This window comes from Pan paniscus, chromosome 2, assembly GCF_029289425.2.
Source record: "Pan paniscus chromosome 2, NHGRI_mPanPan1-v2.0_pri, whole genome shotgun sequence".
Classification (NCBI taxonomy): Eukaryota; Metazoa; Chordata; class Mammalia; order Primates; family Hominidae; genus Pan; species Pan paniscus.
This window is the reverse complement of record NC_085926.1, coordinates 63,827,472-63,843,574: the sequence shown is the minus strand read 5'-3', so window position 1 is coordinate 63,843,574 and position 16,103 is coordinate 63,827,472. Positions and strand designations below refer to the sequence as shown.

At 42.8% G+C, this 16,103-nt stretch overlaps 1 protein-coding gene across 7 annotated transcripts in view; it reads right to left on the bottom strand.

The window, feature by feature from the left end:
* The window catches only part of ATXN7 (ataxin 7), a 137,482-nt gene that overhangs the window by 78,496 nt on the left and 42,883 nt on the right, over positions 1–16,103 (bottom strand). For 2 of the 7 annotated variants that reach the window (XM_063602795.1, XM_063602797.1), the window contains exons 1-3: positions 11,424–11,564; positions 10,691–11,017; positions 10,389–10,457 (exon numbers count right to left, since the gene is read on the bottom strand). In XM_063602795.1, the coding sequence (XP_063458865.1) occupies positions 10,389–10,457; positions 10,691–11,006 (385 nt within the window). In that variant the 5' untranslated portion in view covers positions 11,007–11,017; positions 11,424–11,564. Of the gene's footprint in view, positions 1–2,374; positions 10,355–10,388; positions 10,458–10,690; positions 11,018–11,423; positions 11,565–16,103 lie in introns of those variants that run through there. The other 5 variants (XM_063602796.1, XM_063602798.1, XM_034956827.3 and 2 more) reach the window with 4 other exon arrangements.

The window sequence follows — 16,103 nt, the reverse complement described above, 5'->3', positions numbered from 1 at the left end:
CCCACCTCAGCCTCCTGAGTAGCTGGGATTACAGGTCACCATGACCAGCTAATTTTTTTTGTAGAGATGGGGTCTCACTATGTTGCCAAGCTGGTCTCAAACTCCTAAACTCAAGTGATCCTCCCGCCTCAGCCTCCCAAAGTGCTAGGATTACAAGTGTGAGCCACCACGCCCAGCCTGTGGCTACTTCTTTCTCAGCATTCTGGTCTCAGCTCAAATGTTAAATGCTTAGAAAAGTCTTCCTTGATCATGTTAGTTAGAATCCCCCTAACCCCAACTCATTACCCTACTTTGACTTCACAGCATTCAACAGTCCTTGGAAATATTTGTGTATTTACTGTATCTCACTTCCCTAGAGGGCTGGGGCTCCATCTGATTTGTGTCACTCTATCCCTAACACCCATCAGAAAACCTGGCACTTAAATATCTGCTGACCAACTGCCTGACTTGGGAGTTAGGACTGTGCTTTCTCACCTTCTGTGGAGTTGTATCCTCAGACTTTATCTAGCCTAGCATGAGGCCCAGAGAACATGGGATAAAAGCTAAATGAGTGAAGTTAAGGCAAAACAGTCAGAGGATTCTCAAGGCAGTAATCACAAAATAAACAAAATACACTGAGGCCTACTAAAGGACATGGTCTGAAACTGGTCAGAAAGTGAAATGACCAGGTTGGCAAGTTTCAGTTTTGCTTACCAGTAACTGCCCAAAGTAGTTACATAGGTGTCCTTGATCGAGTGTGATTTGCCCTAAGTCCAAATCCTGTAACTGAAAATACAAAATTGGCCCAGAGTGGGATTACACAGAATGATGGCTTCTGTGTTCCATACTTCTATTATTAGTAAAATCTTTACAGTGAGCATGTATTAACTTCTGTAATAATTTTTTCCATTAAAACCAATCTTTCTATATAGTTTCCAAAAAGAACAAGGTAATTTAAGTGAAGAACTGCTAAGTTAAATTGGAAATTTCCAAGAACTGAAAAGGCAATTTTCTAAATTCCCTCTACAGGCAGAAAACCCCCATGACTATCACCACACATTAAAAAAATCATGTAAGTAGGATCCTCATTTATCTTTCTGATCCACTCCCCACCTTCATGATGACTTTATTACATTGCCTATAATTTACCTTTTTTGCCCAGAAAAAAGGGGGTTTGAAAAACATTACAAGCAGCAGCATAAAGAAGCACAAACTACAGGCTTCCAGAAGATGAGCAAGTACAACTCTGCATAAGCAGGAAAAAGTAAATACCCACATCATGCTTCTCTCTCTGCAAGTCAAAGAGGTGGCTAAAGGAGGAACTAAGAAATGTCACCTCCCACTTCCCATTTTTACTAGAGTCCAAGAAGGCATGAAACTGAGGTTTGGGCATGATTGCTCATGCCTATAATTCCAACACTCCGGGAGGCTGAGGTGGGAGGATTTCTTGAGCTCCAGAGTTTGAGACCAGCCTGGGCAACATGGTGAAACCCCGTCTCTACAAACAAAATACAAAAATTAGCCGGGCATGGTAGTGTGCACCTGTGGCCCCAGCTACTCAGGAGGCTGAGATGGGAGGATTGCTTGAGACCAGGAAGTGAAGTCAAGCCTGCAGTGAGCCGTGGATCATGCCACTGCACTATAGCCTGGGCAATACAGCAAGACCCTGTTTCAAAAGAATAAAAAAGAGAAAAAAAGAAAAAGAAAAAAACTGCGGTTCATTTGCTACACTCTGTCATGCCAGAGTTTCCTCTCACTGCCTACACCTTGCGTGCTAAAGCAAAACTGGCATTTCACTTTCTGCTGCTCCTCTGACAGTCCTGGCTGACGACTTGATTAAAGGCGTGCTTGTGACACTGTGCTTTCATTACTGATAGCCTGCATTATCTCATTTAATTCTCCCAACCCCTATTAGTTACTAGCATTATTCTCATTTTATACCTGAGTCAAGTGAGGCTCAGTAAAGCTATGCAGTTTCCTTCAAATTGCTCACCTACTAGATCTTAGATTTGAGCCCAGGCTTAATTCTAGAACTGGGGTTCCCAGAACTGTCTCTGTGTAAAGCTAACTTCTGCAAACTTGCCATATGGAACCTCTTTTCTGCATAACACCAACCAAGAGCACACAGAAACAGGGTTCCCTGGAACACACTTTTGGAAATAATGATTTAAAGCTATGGTACTCAAACACCAAAATAGATACACTTCTCTGCGAAGACCACAGTGCTTTTTCACAATTAAAGGACTGTCCTTTATTCCAAAACAATGTTCTCATACTTTTTTGAGGGTAAGTACATATAAATTGCCAATAACCGTATGTCTGGAGTCCCCAAATTATTTCTGAAACTTTCTTGTTTGAAATATAAAGCCTGGGGACCACTGGTTAAAAGCATTACCTTTTTTTCTGTTGCATGACTGGAGTTCAGGATTATGGAAAACATCTGTATAACCTGGGAGGGAAACAGTTTCTGTTTTAAGATTGTGAATCTAATTGATAATGAACTAGTGCTTTTTCCTTGCCATATGCTTACATATAAGAGAAAAAAACATTTCATGCTAGCAGGGTCTTTATTACAAAGAAGAACAAGAATACTTAATCTAGTTTTACGTTATGAGTGGGTGAAATGCAAAAATCGTTCTCCTTCTTCTGCTCATTTATTATAATCCCTGCTGTACAAGATGAATATAAATGTAACCCTCTGCCTTTTTCTCAAAAGTACAGTAACTCCAACTGCTAAGTCTACTAACAGGCTTCTTTTTCTTAGAACTTCAATCAAAAAATACTTTAATAATCAGAGGGGCACATTTATTAGAAATACTGCCATAAAAACTTTCAACATCAATGTGATTAAAAGCAATCTTGCACTGAAATGCTATTTAAATAGTGAAATTTCACTTCTCCCTTTCTAAAGGAATTTTTTTTAATGGCACAAATCCCAGATGATTGTGTTTGCTATCTGCTGCAACCTTAGCTTTCATTTAATCTTTTTTTAAAAAGCCAATTACTTCTAATGCAAACTGCAGATACTTCCCCTCCCCCTCAAAGAAAAAATGTTATAAAAGAACAACTAAATACAACACACCGACTGTTGTAAGGCACAGCAAGAAAAGGCTCTGATATTTTTACTTAAAAAAAAATGGCTTTTGGTAAAGGTCAGTATTTCTAGACAAGGATAAGAAAAACAAAGGTTAGGGTGACCTGCTCAAGCTCATGAAAAGCCATGTACATTCTGGAAAGGGCTCGGAACAGCAGAATGGTTAAGCACGTGAGCTGTGGAGTAATTAGACAGATCTGGGTTACAGGGCCTCTTACATGCTTTGTGATCTTAGCGGGCTACCTCACTTTTCTGAGTCGTAGTTTCCTCATCTGTAAAATGGAGATAATGGTGATACCTAGATCACAGGACTGTGAATTATAAATACCTCATACTTCCCTCCTGAGATTAGAGTTTACAAGAACCAATCAAAACTGTAAATTGGACACAGCTTGGGAACCCCATCCTACTGTGCACATGGAAACATGTGCATGGTCTCCATGAATTGTGAAACATGAGGGTTCAGAAATTTAGCATGGATTGTGCCAGGTGTTACTTTCCAGTAAGCACAAAATTATAAAGATATGGGGCCTAAAGAACAACGTCTGCCTTCTTCTCCAATCAAAATGCAGATTTGTTTCCCCGTGAATTCTTCCTATAACTCCTAAGACCTGTAACAAGGCTTCAGCTTCTCTAAACCAGCTCAGGGGCAGCGATTCTGGAGAATTTGAATGGAAATTCCATGAAAGTTCTGGACTCTTTCTCTTGCATATTTACATACCATGAGGGGCTTAACAGAACTCAAGCACCATTCTCATGGTCCATGGCTCTTGGAAGCTGGGGCAATAACAGCGCTATTCGTGCTCTGTATGTGAACTGCTCCCAACCAGGTGTATGCCATAAAAAAGTCACACACCTGGGACTGCTGTTGGGGGGGGGGGGGGGGGGGAGAGGGATAGCATTAGGAGATATACCTAATGCTAAATGACGAGTTAATGGGTGCAGCACACCAACATGGCACATGTATACATATGTAACAAACCTGCACATTGTGCACATGTACCCTAAAACTTAAAGTATAATAATTAAAAAAAAAAGATAGTGAATGATAAAAGTGGACAAAGACAGCAACCTTCTTATGTGAAACCATTTCTACTCTCCATTATTTCCTTCTAACTCAACATGTTTCTTTAATATTGAATGAACTCTTGGTTTAAGACTAACGGATTTTATTATTTTGAAGATTCTCCCCTTCAAAATAGACAGTTCAAGAATAATAAGACTGTATTCTGCAATTCTGCAGATTGGGTTTCCTTTTATCAACCAAGGAACTCATCAGAACAGTGGTCAGCAAACTTTTCCTGTAAAGAACCAATAGTAAGTGTTTTGGGATTGGTGGGTCATATGGTCTCTGTTGTGTGTAGTCAACTCTGCTGTTCACTGTATGCAGCAAGCAGCCACAGACAAGTAAATGAATGCCCGTCACTACGTTTCAATAAAATTTAGTTATGGACACTGACATTGAAGTCTCATATAATTTTCACGTGTCATGAAATCTTTTGAGTTTTTATTCCAACCAATGCAATGCAAAAACCATGCAGGCAAGATTTGGCCCACACACCGCAACTGGGGAAAAGTCCCTGCTACAGGAGGGTCTTTCTGGGTCTCTGGGGGTTCCTGCACCTACGGGTTAGTGAAGAGCTTACAAGGAAGGAGTCACGCACAGGAGCTGTCAGCAAGGACAATGCCCACTGTCACGGCCACGCTGATTCTCATCTATGGAGGTGTTTCTTAAGTGTGGGCGATCTGTAACCAAATCACCTGACTGCTCCTTACATGTGCATTAATGTTCAACAAGCACGAGGTGATGCTGAGGCAGGGAACTTGGATTTTACCGATTCCTGTCTGAGGCTTGGTTTATATCTGCACATAAGATATAAGCAGACTGCAAGTACTGCCATCTGCAGAACCTTTACACACCCACAGAGAGGATCAGGGATGGTAGCCTGACTTGCCTCAAAAGAAAGGTGCAGAACACAAAAAGCCTCCATTTTGCAGGAAATAAGTTGAAGTCCATGTGAGCAGAAAATAAAAACCAAAAGAAATGATATGCTTCAAAATAATTCACTGTGGGGAGTAGGGCAGAGGTGAAGCAAGACTGGGCCATGACTCATTATTTGTTGAAACTGTGTGATGGATACAAGGAGGATCATTAAAATATTTTCTCTACTTTGTATGTTTCAAATTGTTCATAAGAAACAGTTGAGGAGAAAAGCAGACAAAAGAAACCCTAGAGAAAAACAGAAATGCTATTTAAGGGAGAGGATATTATACCCACAATGTAGTACCTTTAACAGTAAAATACTTCACAAACACCTATTTGTTTTCCATTAATTAACCATGAACCATTTTTTTCCCCTAGGAAAGAAAAAAGGTGGTACTCTGTTGACTCAGTCTGTGTTTACTGAGGCTATCCAACTCCTAGCAAGCTTGTTTTGTTTGTTTTTTTTTTTTTTGAACTCTAGTTGCCTACAGGTGCTAACCACACACTTTTCCATCTTGCCCCAGGCTCAATCATGTTCAGGTTAATTATGAGAAGGAAATAACCCGTCATCAAGTGTGGACATCACACTGGGTTGCTATTCTACTTCTTTGCCTAAATATCAAAGATAAGAGAGGTGATGTCCTGTCTGTACCCTTTCTGGAAAGTGTAAATGGAGCACTATATTAAGGACAGAGCAACGAAAAGTGCTGAAACCTTCTGGCCTCCCCTGGGGCCATACAGCAACACCCCCTAAACACACAAGCACACAGAATACTGTCTTCTTTTGGAGTCACAACACAATGAAAAATTGGTCATTTGAATCACACACTAGAGTGACTCAATTCAATCTTCCTAGTAGCTCTACTCATCCACTTTTGGGGCAAATATTTACTGAGCACAATGGTGTGCAGGAGCTGAATATGCCTTCATCAACAACACTCCTGCCCTCACGGAACTTACTCTCTAAACAAGGAGCCATCACATAATGCAGAGTTTCAAATGCTGACACGTAGAATGCAGAAAGAAAAGGTACAGAGTACTTTGATACCATACAACGGTTAGACTTAGAGAAGTTATGGACAGCTTCCCAAAGAAGATGTCATTTTTCCCAATACCATTGTTGACTCCTACAATGACACTATATAGGTTTTAAAATCTGCTGTGCAACTAAGGCATTTAAAGTTTTTATTTTTTAAGGGTCTCTAAATGTTCAGGCACTAATATAGAAATAATATAGAAACCCTAATCAGTTATTAGTACCAATTAATTCAATCTAAACATAATTTTGTTAACTTTCACAAATCCAAAATCTGTGGAAGTCCGGAATTTCACAAATCACCTTGGGGGAAAAAGCAGTAATTTGTCTTAATCATTTCAAAAACGTTTAATCATTTCAAAAACGTCAACCAGGGTTGACATTTAATCATTTCAAAAACGTCAACCGGGTGCAGTGGCTCATACCTGTCATCCCAACACTTTGGGAGGCCGAGGTGGGTGGATCACTTCTGGTCAGGAGTTCGAGACCAGGCTGGCCAACATGGTGAAACCCCATCTCTACTAAAAATACAAAAAGTAGCCAGGCGTGGTGGCAGGCGCCTGTAATCCCAGCTACTTGGGAGGCTGAGGTAGGAGAATCGCTTGAACCCAGGAGGCGGAAGTTGCAGTGAGCACAGATCGCGCCTGTACCATTGCACTCCAGCCTGGGCGACACAGCAAGACTCCATCTCAACAACAACAACAACAACAACAACAACAACAAAAAGTCAAAATGTATTACCAATTTCTTCCCACCAAAATTAATCATGCTAACAACTAATATTACAAATTACAGAACAAGAATAAGGCAATACAAATACAAGAATGCAAACAAAACTAGGTTGACCTCTGAAAAATAACCAAATTTTGTCTTAACATTTGCCTACTTGTGCTAAATGGCAGAAGAGGGATGATATACTACCTAAACCACAAATAATTTCCCTCCATCTAAATCAAGAGTTCCAACCTTCTGCCACAGCATTAACCCTTGGGTAGTCTTGCCTGATAGGAGTTGATCAAAGTAATGTGTTACAAGAGGAAAAAGTGAAAAGAAAAAACAGGCAGAGAGCTTAGCTTAGCAGTTTTGAATTTTAGGGGTGGGGACGTGTAAATGATCCTTTTGAGAATCCAAGGGAAGCTGTGAACACCTACCCTAGAAAATTGACATATTATTTTGCATACAATTTCAGGGGAACTACAATCCCCTGAAGCCTTTTCAAAGGTCACAGATTAAAAAACCCTGTACCTAGAAATATAGAATTAAGAAGTCAGGTTATCAGCAGTTGAAAGAGTAAAAAGGAATTAGTGTGTACTGAGTCATTCACATGTTATCTAATTTAATTTCAACTCCTACAATAACCTTGAGAAGTAGGTAGTATTATCTTCCAAAGAGGGAAAGTATATTCAGAAAGATGAAATAACTAATGCAAGGTTAAGCAGCTTTCTCTCACATCCAGGCTTTCTAACCCCTAGGTCCAAAATTGCACATTGGAGAATTCAAGTCAAGCGCATATTCCTAGAGATATTTCAAGATGAGGAGTTTGGTTCATGCCTGTAATCCCAACACTTCGTGGAGGCTGAGGCGGGTGGATCACCTGAGGTCAGGAGCTTCAGACCAGACTGACTAACATGGTGAATGAAACTCCATCTCTATAAAAAATAAAAAAATTAGCCAGGTGTGGTGGTGCGTGCCTGTAATCCCAGCTACTAGGGAGGATGAGTCCAGAGAATTGCTTGAACCCAGGAAGCAGAGGTTGCAGTGAGCCGAGAACTTGCCACTGCACTCCAGCCTGGGTAACAGTCAGACACCGTCTCAAAAAAAAAAATAAATAAATAAAGGGTCATTTCTGACTTCCAGTGATTCATTCACATGATCAATTTATCTACATATTTCTTCAATTTAACAAGAGGAATCAGTATGGATTCAACTTCAAAACATCTTTTCTTGGTAGCTGATAATTTTAACCAGACAATGAATGAATAATAGTCTAATAAGTTTTGATAATATTAAATGTATTTTCATTTCTGAAGCAGCCTACAATGGTCTGTTAGGAGAACATAAAGGTCCACTGAGTGAGTGCTGAACATCCTCAAACTTGGATTTTAAAATATCCCCAGATAATCCGCAAAGTCACAAACAAATGAAGAACTGACTGAATTTAAAACTTCGGTCTCAACTCAGACAGGTGTACGTTCCAAGTGGCCTGGTAGCTACAGCATCCTCTAAATGGTTAGAACAACTTTAAAAGGGGGAGGAGGGGAACCCTTAAAAAACACTAACAAGGGCCAGGTGGTGGCTCACACCTGTAATCCCAGCACTTTGGGAGGCCGAGGCAGGTGGGTCTCGAGGTCAGGAGATTGAGACCATCGTGGCCAACGTGGGGAAACCTCCTCTCTACTAAAACACAAAAAATTAGCTGGGTGTGGTGGCCCGCCGCCTGCAGTCCCAGCTACTCGGGAGGCTGAGGCAGGAGAATCGCTTGAACCTGGGAGGTGGAGGTTGCACTGAGGAGGCCGAGGTTGCACTGAGCCAAGATCGCACCACTGCACTCCAGCCTGGCCACAGAGTGAGACTCCGTCTCAAAAAACAAAACAAAACAAAACACTAACAAGATCCATGTCCCTTTTGTGCCTCAAGTAGGTAGTTTAACATCTTAGTGCTTCATGGAAAACATGCTGATAAAAGTATCCCAACAGAAAATAATATATCTAGCAAAAATTAGGTACAGTCCCCTTAATTTGGTTGGGTCCCTGTCCAGCTCAAGGTACCCACTGAAACATTAATACACTTAACTCATCCTTTACAGCAGAATTATTGATAATTACAATCTTGTTTTCACACAGATTTAGAAACCTTTTATAGGATATGTATCCACACCCAGAGAATGAAAACTAAGAACAAGAGTAGGTCAGGTCCTCTAAAGTTCTACTCTAACTGCTTACTGTGAGAGTTGCCACCTAGTGATTTTAATTTTTTAAGCCCAGGCAGGCTGCCAATTCAGCACTAAAACCGGACTAGCAACTGATTTTTCATATTGCAACATCATCAACAAGTCCTGTGCTTTCCCTTGCTTTCCTTTACCCTCAAATAGCAATTCTCATTTTAAAAATCAACTAATTTGTTCTATACTCTGTTCCAATTGGAAGCTCTCATCGGGCTGTCACTGGTATTACTCTTCCTCCGAGTGCCAAAAGGCCAAAAAGCGCCCAATTCAAAAAAACCGAAACAGAGTTAAGTGAAGAAAAAGCAGGTGTGAAAAGCGAGAAGGAAATGTGAAGACAGTAACAATGGGCAAACTTTGGACTTAAAAATGTTCCAGTTGCCAAAGTTCTACCTATCCTTGGGCCATAGACAACAATTCTGCAAAATAAATGGCTACGAGTGAGAAATAAAATTGCATTCGGGGACTATAAACTCAGTATTCCGGGTCCAAACCTCACTCAAAGCCTTGTCCTAACTCACTGAAAGAATAACTTGAAACTGAACCCGAAGTTCACTGAACTTCAGAAGTCCTTTCTGACCACGGTATGCCCAGGCCTAGTGCAGGTATTAGACAACAAAAGCCTACTATTCAAAGAAAAAGAAAATCTCAAGAAAAAGTCTGACACTTTCCAGATACCTGGCCTGACTTTCATTTGGAGGCATACCCTATTTCCCTAGTGTATCTTTTTACCAAACAGTTTAAAACTAACAAATAATTACACCCTGATTTCACCAGCCACGGGCAGTAAAGGCTTATTTGACCAAATAAAATTCTGGCTTTCTTTCCCCCGTGATATTGGCAGCTCGCAAAAAATCTGACCAAAATGCACTCCGGGTTATGATGACCTTTTTGTAACATCCCCAACTTGTACCTTAAATCCTACAGAAATAAGACTGCATAGGTAAAGCATCTTCTTTAAGTTCAAAATTCGTTTCGATTGCCAACAGAAAATGTCCCCTAAGCATTCGTGGAAAGGTTTCAAAGCTGAGAATTCCTTCCTCTACTCCTGTTTCTCCGTAAGGAGGTCAGAAAAGCAGAGATCTAGGTTAAACTTCCCGCCGGTTCCCAGCGCTCATCACCAATAATGCTGCTCCTGCCTGGTCACAGAAGGATTCCGGACGCTCTTATTACAGGAGGCCCCCAAACCAAACTTTCCAAGCGCTCTGCCCCCTCCCTCCCTCCTCAGGCAGCATCTTCGCAGGCACGGGGAGTCGGGGAGTCGGTATGGTGGGCTGATGTTCCCGGTCCCAGTGAACTGTCAAGGAAACTTCCCAGGGGTTTGTACAAACTCCATCAGGGGGGCTGGACTCACCTTCCCGACAGAGCCCCATGACTTCGCGGTTTTTCCCAAACTCCTTGAAACTTTCGTCCAATTCTGTCCCTAGGAGATATACACACACAGGAGGAGGGGAGAGGCAGGTCAGTGGCCAGGAGTGTGACGCACACTCACGCACGCACGGGGTAGGTGTGGGCACCTCCGCGTTCCGCAACCCAGCAAACGACAGCATCTCTGCCCCTCGAGGGGGCGGGTCACAGGAGGGGGGCAGGGGGGAGGGGAGGAGAGAGGAGGGGGTCGCGAGGGGGTGAAGGGGGGAGGAGGGCGTGGACACTCACCGTCCTTCCCAGGAAGTTTGGAAGCCTCAACCCACAGATTCCACGACTGTCCCAGCATCACTTCAGGACTGGGCAGAGGCCTGCGCTCCCCGACCGTCGCCATTGCGGCGGCCGAGGTGGAGGCGGCGCCGGGCCCGCCGTCCTCCGGCCGTGTGCGCCGTGGCGGCGGTGGCGGCGGCTGCTGCTGCCGCTGGGGCTGCGGAGGCTGCTGCTGCTGCTGCTGCTGCTGCCGGGCGGCCGCGACCGCTGCTCCGCCCGCCGCCGCCGCCGCGCGGCGCGGCTCCCCTCTGACGTCATCCGCGGCCCGCTCCGACATTCTTTCCGCTCCTACAATGTAACAAAAAAAAGGGGGAAAGAGTCGCGCGGGGGCCGTTTTTTAAGGAGGCGCCAGGGAGTTCCGGCGGCGTGCGCGGCCCGCGGACCGGGTGGGGCACGCTGACAGCGCCCCCATGGCCGCCCAGACCCCCGAGCCCGCCTCCTCGAGGCCACCCCCCGCCCCGGGCTCAAAGTCCGCGGCGCGGGCTAGCTTTCGCTTTCGACTCCCGCGGCCGCCCGAGGGAGGGGACGGGCAGCAGGCGGCCCGCCACCGCGGCGCTGGGTCCCCTGCCTGCTTCTGCTCAGAGGACCTGGCGCGGAGGCCAGCGCCGGAGCGGCCCGGCTCCAACCCCGCGCCCCAGCATGGCAGCCCGCACGGGGAAGCCCGAGCCGCACCCCAGGACCTCCAGCTGCCCACCCTTCGGCCGCTCGCATCCCCGGGCCCGGCCCGGCTGCCCCGCTCCTTCCTTCCGTCCGCGCGTCCGTCCGAGCGGCGGCACCCGGCCGGCTCCCTTAAGCGGAGGCGCCTCCCGCCGCCTCCTCCCACTTGCCGGTCCCTCCCTCTCAGCTCGCTCCGGCGAAGTTTGCACGTCAAGCCCCCGGACTGGAGCCAGGGCGAAGTCGGAAATGCAGCCACCTATGGAGGAGCCGGCCGGCCGGCCCCAGGGCAGCGCGGGAGAGGCTGGTGCAGGGGGCACTTTGCCCTCGGCTTGCGGGCGGCCGCAGAGTTGTCAAAAGCATGAATGGGAAGCCGCCGCAGAGCGGACTCCGGGCGTGCAGGGAACCTTGGGCTAGCGGGGAAGTGCCTCCCAGGTGTCTGCCCAGGTGTCAGGACGAAGTACCGTGTGCACGCCACGCCGCCCACATGTGTGCCCCCGACCCGCAACTGGAAGTCACACTGTGCGCCCGGGGAACTTGAATTCGTCCAGCAAAGAGAGAACATGAGATCAGTGTGCGAGGGAATGGAGGAGAGTGAAACAAACCGAGAGGAGCTTTAACCCGTGTACATATTTTAGAGGCACCACCCCAAGTTTCTGGAAGTGATTCACCCCAAAAATAAAAATCTGATTCATTTTTAACTTGAGTTGTTAGTCCTTCCCTCTTTATGGTTGTCTTTTCTTGGGCAGGACGAGACCCTAGGGATTAGGACAATATAAGGAATTCCTACAAAACATGTTTAGAAAATACTGTTTTCGGTCAAATTTTGTTCACTAAATTAAGCATTGGCCCGCAAAACTTAGCACCCCTCCCCAACATACACAACATTTGCTTAGCGATAGGCTACAGATGGCAAAATAAAAGGCTAATGACCTAAAGCATTAAAAATACTTGAAACAGTAGCAGACCACACCACTTTCAATAATTGTTGATATTATTACTATTTTCTCAAATTGATGTGAAAATTTGAAGCCGGAGACAAAAACAGTGATTCTTATCAGCATGTTTCACGCATGTTTCACACTGCAGTAGTATCAACTCCTGTAATGTGTGTCAGAGATGCTTGCTCACAAGTGCTTTCTCTGACTAGATGGGGAGGAAGTGGAATTCTTTTTTTTTTTTTTGTACCTCAAACATCTGATGTGACAGAGGTAGCCAACTTCTTTGTTGGTCCAACTTGCAGAAACACAGAAAGTTTACATAAGCATAAAAATTAATAAAGAAATGTTACTGCAACCCAAACATAAGGTGGGACTGCTAGAGAGGGTTTGGGGTTCAAAATTTAAAAGCGCACACACACACACATACTTACACACACACACATTTTTATTTTAGAAAGATTTAGAAATAAGTCTGTAAAATTTTTTCCTGGATTGCATGCAAACAAGTCCAAAAAGTGAAACCATGGTTACTTCCTGTCCTTATCAAAATAACCAAAATAGTAGAAATGATTGGAAAGATTTAATTTTAAAAATCATTTCTACAGCTTTAACTTCCTCCATAAGACTATCAATGAGAAAAATGCACAGGAGTAAAACATATAATTCCCTTGACAGGAATAGAGTTCCCTTCTAACTTTTAACATAGCTTAGATGACCCCTATGCAGATTTTCAATTTTTCATTCATTCCAAATCACTGCAAAATCTGAATAATTACATGAAAACACCCAACCTCTGTTTTCCTACAGTACACAATTTATTACTTGGAATTGTGAAATTCTACACTTAAGAAAAACGAAAATTTGGATTTTAACGGCATTTGAAGCTACCATTGAAAAGAAAAGCTTGCGGCCACCAAGCCATATAGATAACAAAGGGAGCTTGCTTGTTGAGTACAGCTCTTCAGATCCCTGAAACTACAGAGTGAGAACAAAAATAAGGAGAATGGCAAACATGAAGTATGGTCCTACTTCCTCAAGACATTGCTTGACTTTCCTCTTTTGGATGTGAAACTACTTCAAGATTCACTAATATGACTTCTAGCCAATGGGGATCAATGCAGCAATTTAGAGTACTTCAACTTCTTTCCCAATTCCTGCTTGATACCTCTTTTTTTCTTCAAAGTTTTTGATTGGTTTAATAAAACACAACCGGGCTTAAAATGAAAAATATTAAGTATCCTCTTGGCATTATGATCGTTATTAAGGGAAATTATTACAAATAGCAGTTACCAATTATTGAGTACCTCAATACTCAAAACTAATAGCAAGCTATCAATTATTGAGGAATCTCATAAATAAGCACTATAAATAAGTGTCTTATATTAAACTGAGCAATTCAGCTCAATCCCTTAGGAAACTTACTATCAAACTGAAGAGGATGTGCAGACAAGAGATTGATGGGCATTTCCTGGTATTTCTTCAACCAGTTCTCTTTTGCTGCAGCCAATGCATTTTACCCACTCTTTCTTCACCCATAAAAAAGTCCTAACTCCTAGAAATGTTCTGATATCCATAGTTGTTAGAAGTTTCCTTAAAGTTGGAATGAGTCACCAAAAAAAGTCAAAACAGCAAGCTGACACAGTGCATCTGATATCTGAATTTTGGCAACTTTTAAAAGCATTCCTTATGCAAAGCATACTGTTTATAAACAAGAGTACAACAGAAACCCAATACTTAGCTGTATTACCTGCAGTCCCACAGTAAAGAACTTGATGACCTCTTACCTAGATAATCCCCTTTCCATACCACCAAATTATAAAAATAATATAACTGTGTATAAATTTTTTGTGTGTGTATATGTGTGTGGAGATGACAAGGTCTCACTATGTTGCCCAGGCTGGTCTCAAACTCCTGAGCTCAAGCAGTCCTCCTGCCTTGGCCTCCAAAAGTGTTGGGATTATAGGCATGAGCCACCACACCAGGCCAATACAATTTATATTCACTTAATATGTTATTTTAATATAGTATTATGCCTGTATAATATCAATCAGTGCTTCTGCCAGTGCATTTCTGATGATGCCTTGTAACTCTGAGGAACTTCACTGTCTGAAAACTGAAGTAATAATTCATTTTATATGGCTTGAATATTGAGTATTCAATTTATCCAACAATTCCTGATTGCCTGCTACAGACTAGGCACTCTACTAGGCACCAGGGTGAACACAAGATAGTAATTTCACTGAGTATGTGAGAAAAGTAGGAAGTAGGGGAAACAATTCATCAAAACTGTCACCACCAACTAGATTGTCTATGGCTTAAGAACTGGGCTGTCAGAGGTGAAGTACTGCTAATTCTGTGCATTTCATCCCTTCCAAGGACATATTTAAAGTGTGGTCTTATCTCGTCACCCAAATTTAGGGATGTTCTCAGTAGATGCCAAGGCTAACAAGTCTCTCTTTACAAAAAGGATTCTTTGCACTCATAAAATGTTTTGTTCCAAGGCCAAAGGTATCACAATGTACAAAAACAAAACAAAACAAAAAGTTGACCTTTCCTACATTAAATCCAGTTTAATGTAAAAAGGCTAAAACTACCCAAAACATTTCTAAGGTACAAGATCCCACACAACCGTCTTCAATTGGAAAAAACCACCAGTCCCAGTACAACATTTTAATAAACTTGAAAAGCAGTTAACTACAGTATACTTATCTGTGTAAATTACACGGTTGGTAACAGAGATTCTCCATTATCAACCCCAAAGGACTGAAGTCATTTGAGTAACAAGAAACTCAGATCCACTAAATTAGGAATGTGTTGGCTTTGGTTTCTTTATATCTTCCTAAAATTGGCTGAGCCTTTGTTCAAATCCTCTCTCACTCCTCTGACTACATCTTTCCCCTTTCCTCGTTCTTCTCCAGAGAGAGCCAGGGCTGTATTCTGCACAAGGGGCATGCCTTTCCTTAACTATGCTCCCTCTAGTGAAGTACCTTACAGCTTGTCATGAATATCAGTATTCTAGTAGAGGGAGAATAGTGGAAAGAGTAAATTGAATTCATCAGCTTAGTGGCTGGAATTCATAGCAATCAAGTGCAAAATTAGGAATAATAAGGACAGTTGCAAGAGTGAGGACTTAAAGATAAGACATAAATAGCTTTTTAAAAACTCAACCTGTACACATACTTATTCTATAGTAAAATGTATCATTTGCTAAACATCTCAAACCCTTGAATTTTTGGATTGTTTTCTTAATCATATGTTTGCATGTACATATGAACTCTCCCAAAGAAACATTCACCAGTAATAGCAAATTGCTTGAAAAGAGAAGAAAATTTGAAAATACACATATAAAAGGTAATAATAAATTATAATATAAAAGGTAATTAGTAATGCCCAGTGTTTCTAGGGATTTAAAACTGGCTTGTAATTTTATGACGAACTTGATTTGAAATGTTGATTTAAAGTCTTTAGGCTAAGGAATTTTTTACAAATAGAAAGTTTCAAGTTATAGAAAAGGAATGGAGGCCAGGCGTGATGGTCTGATGCCTGTAATCCCAGCACTTTGGGGGACCAAGGCTCAGGTGTTGGAGACCAGTCTGGGCAACACAGTGAGGCATAGTCTCTACTGAAAAAAAAAAAAAAAAAAAAAAATACAGCCAGGCATGCAGGCATGTGTCTATAGTCCCAGCTACTTGGGAGGCTGAGGGGGAGGACTGCTTAAGTTTGGGAGATTGAGGCTGCAGTGAACTGAGATCGTGCCACTGTACTCCAGCCTGGATGAC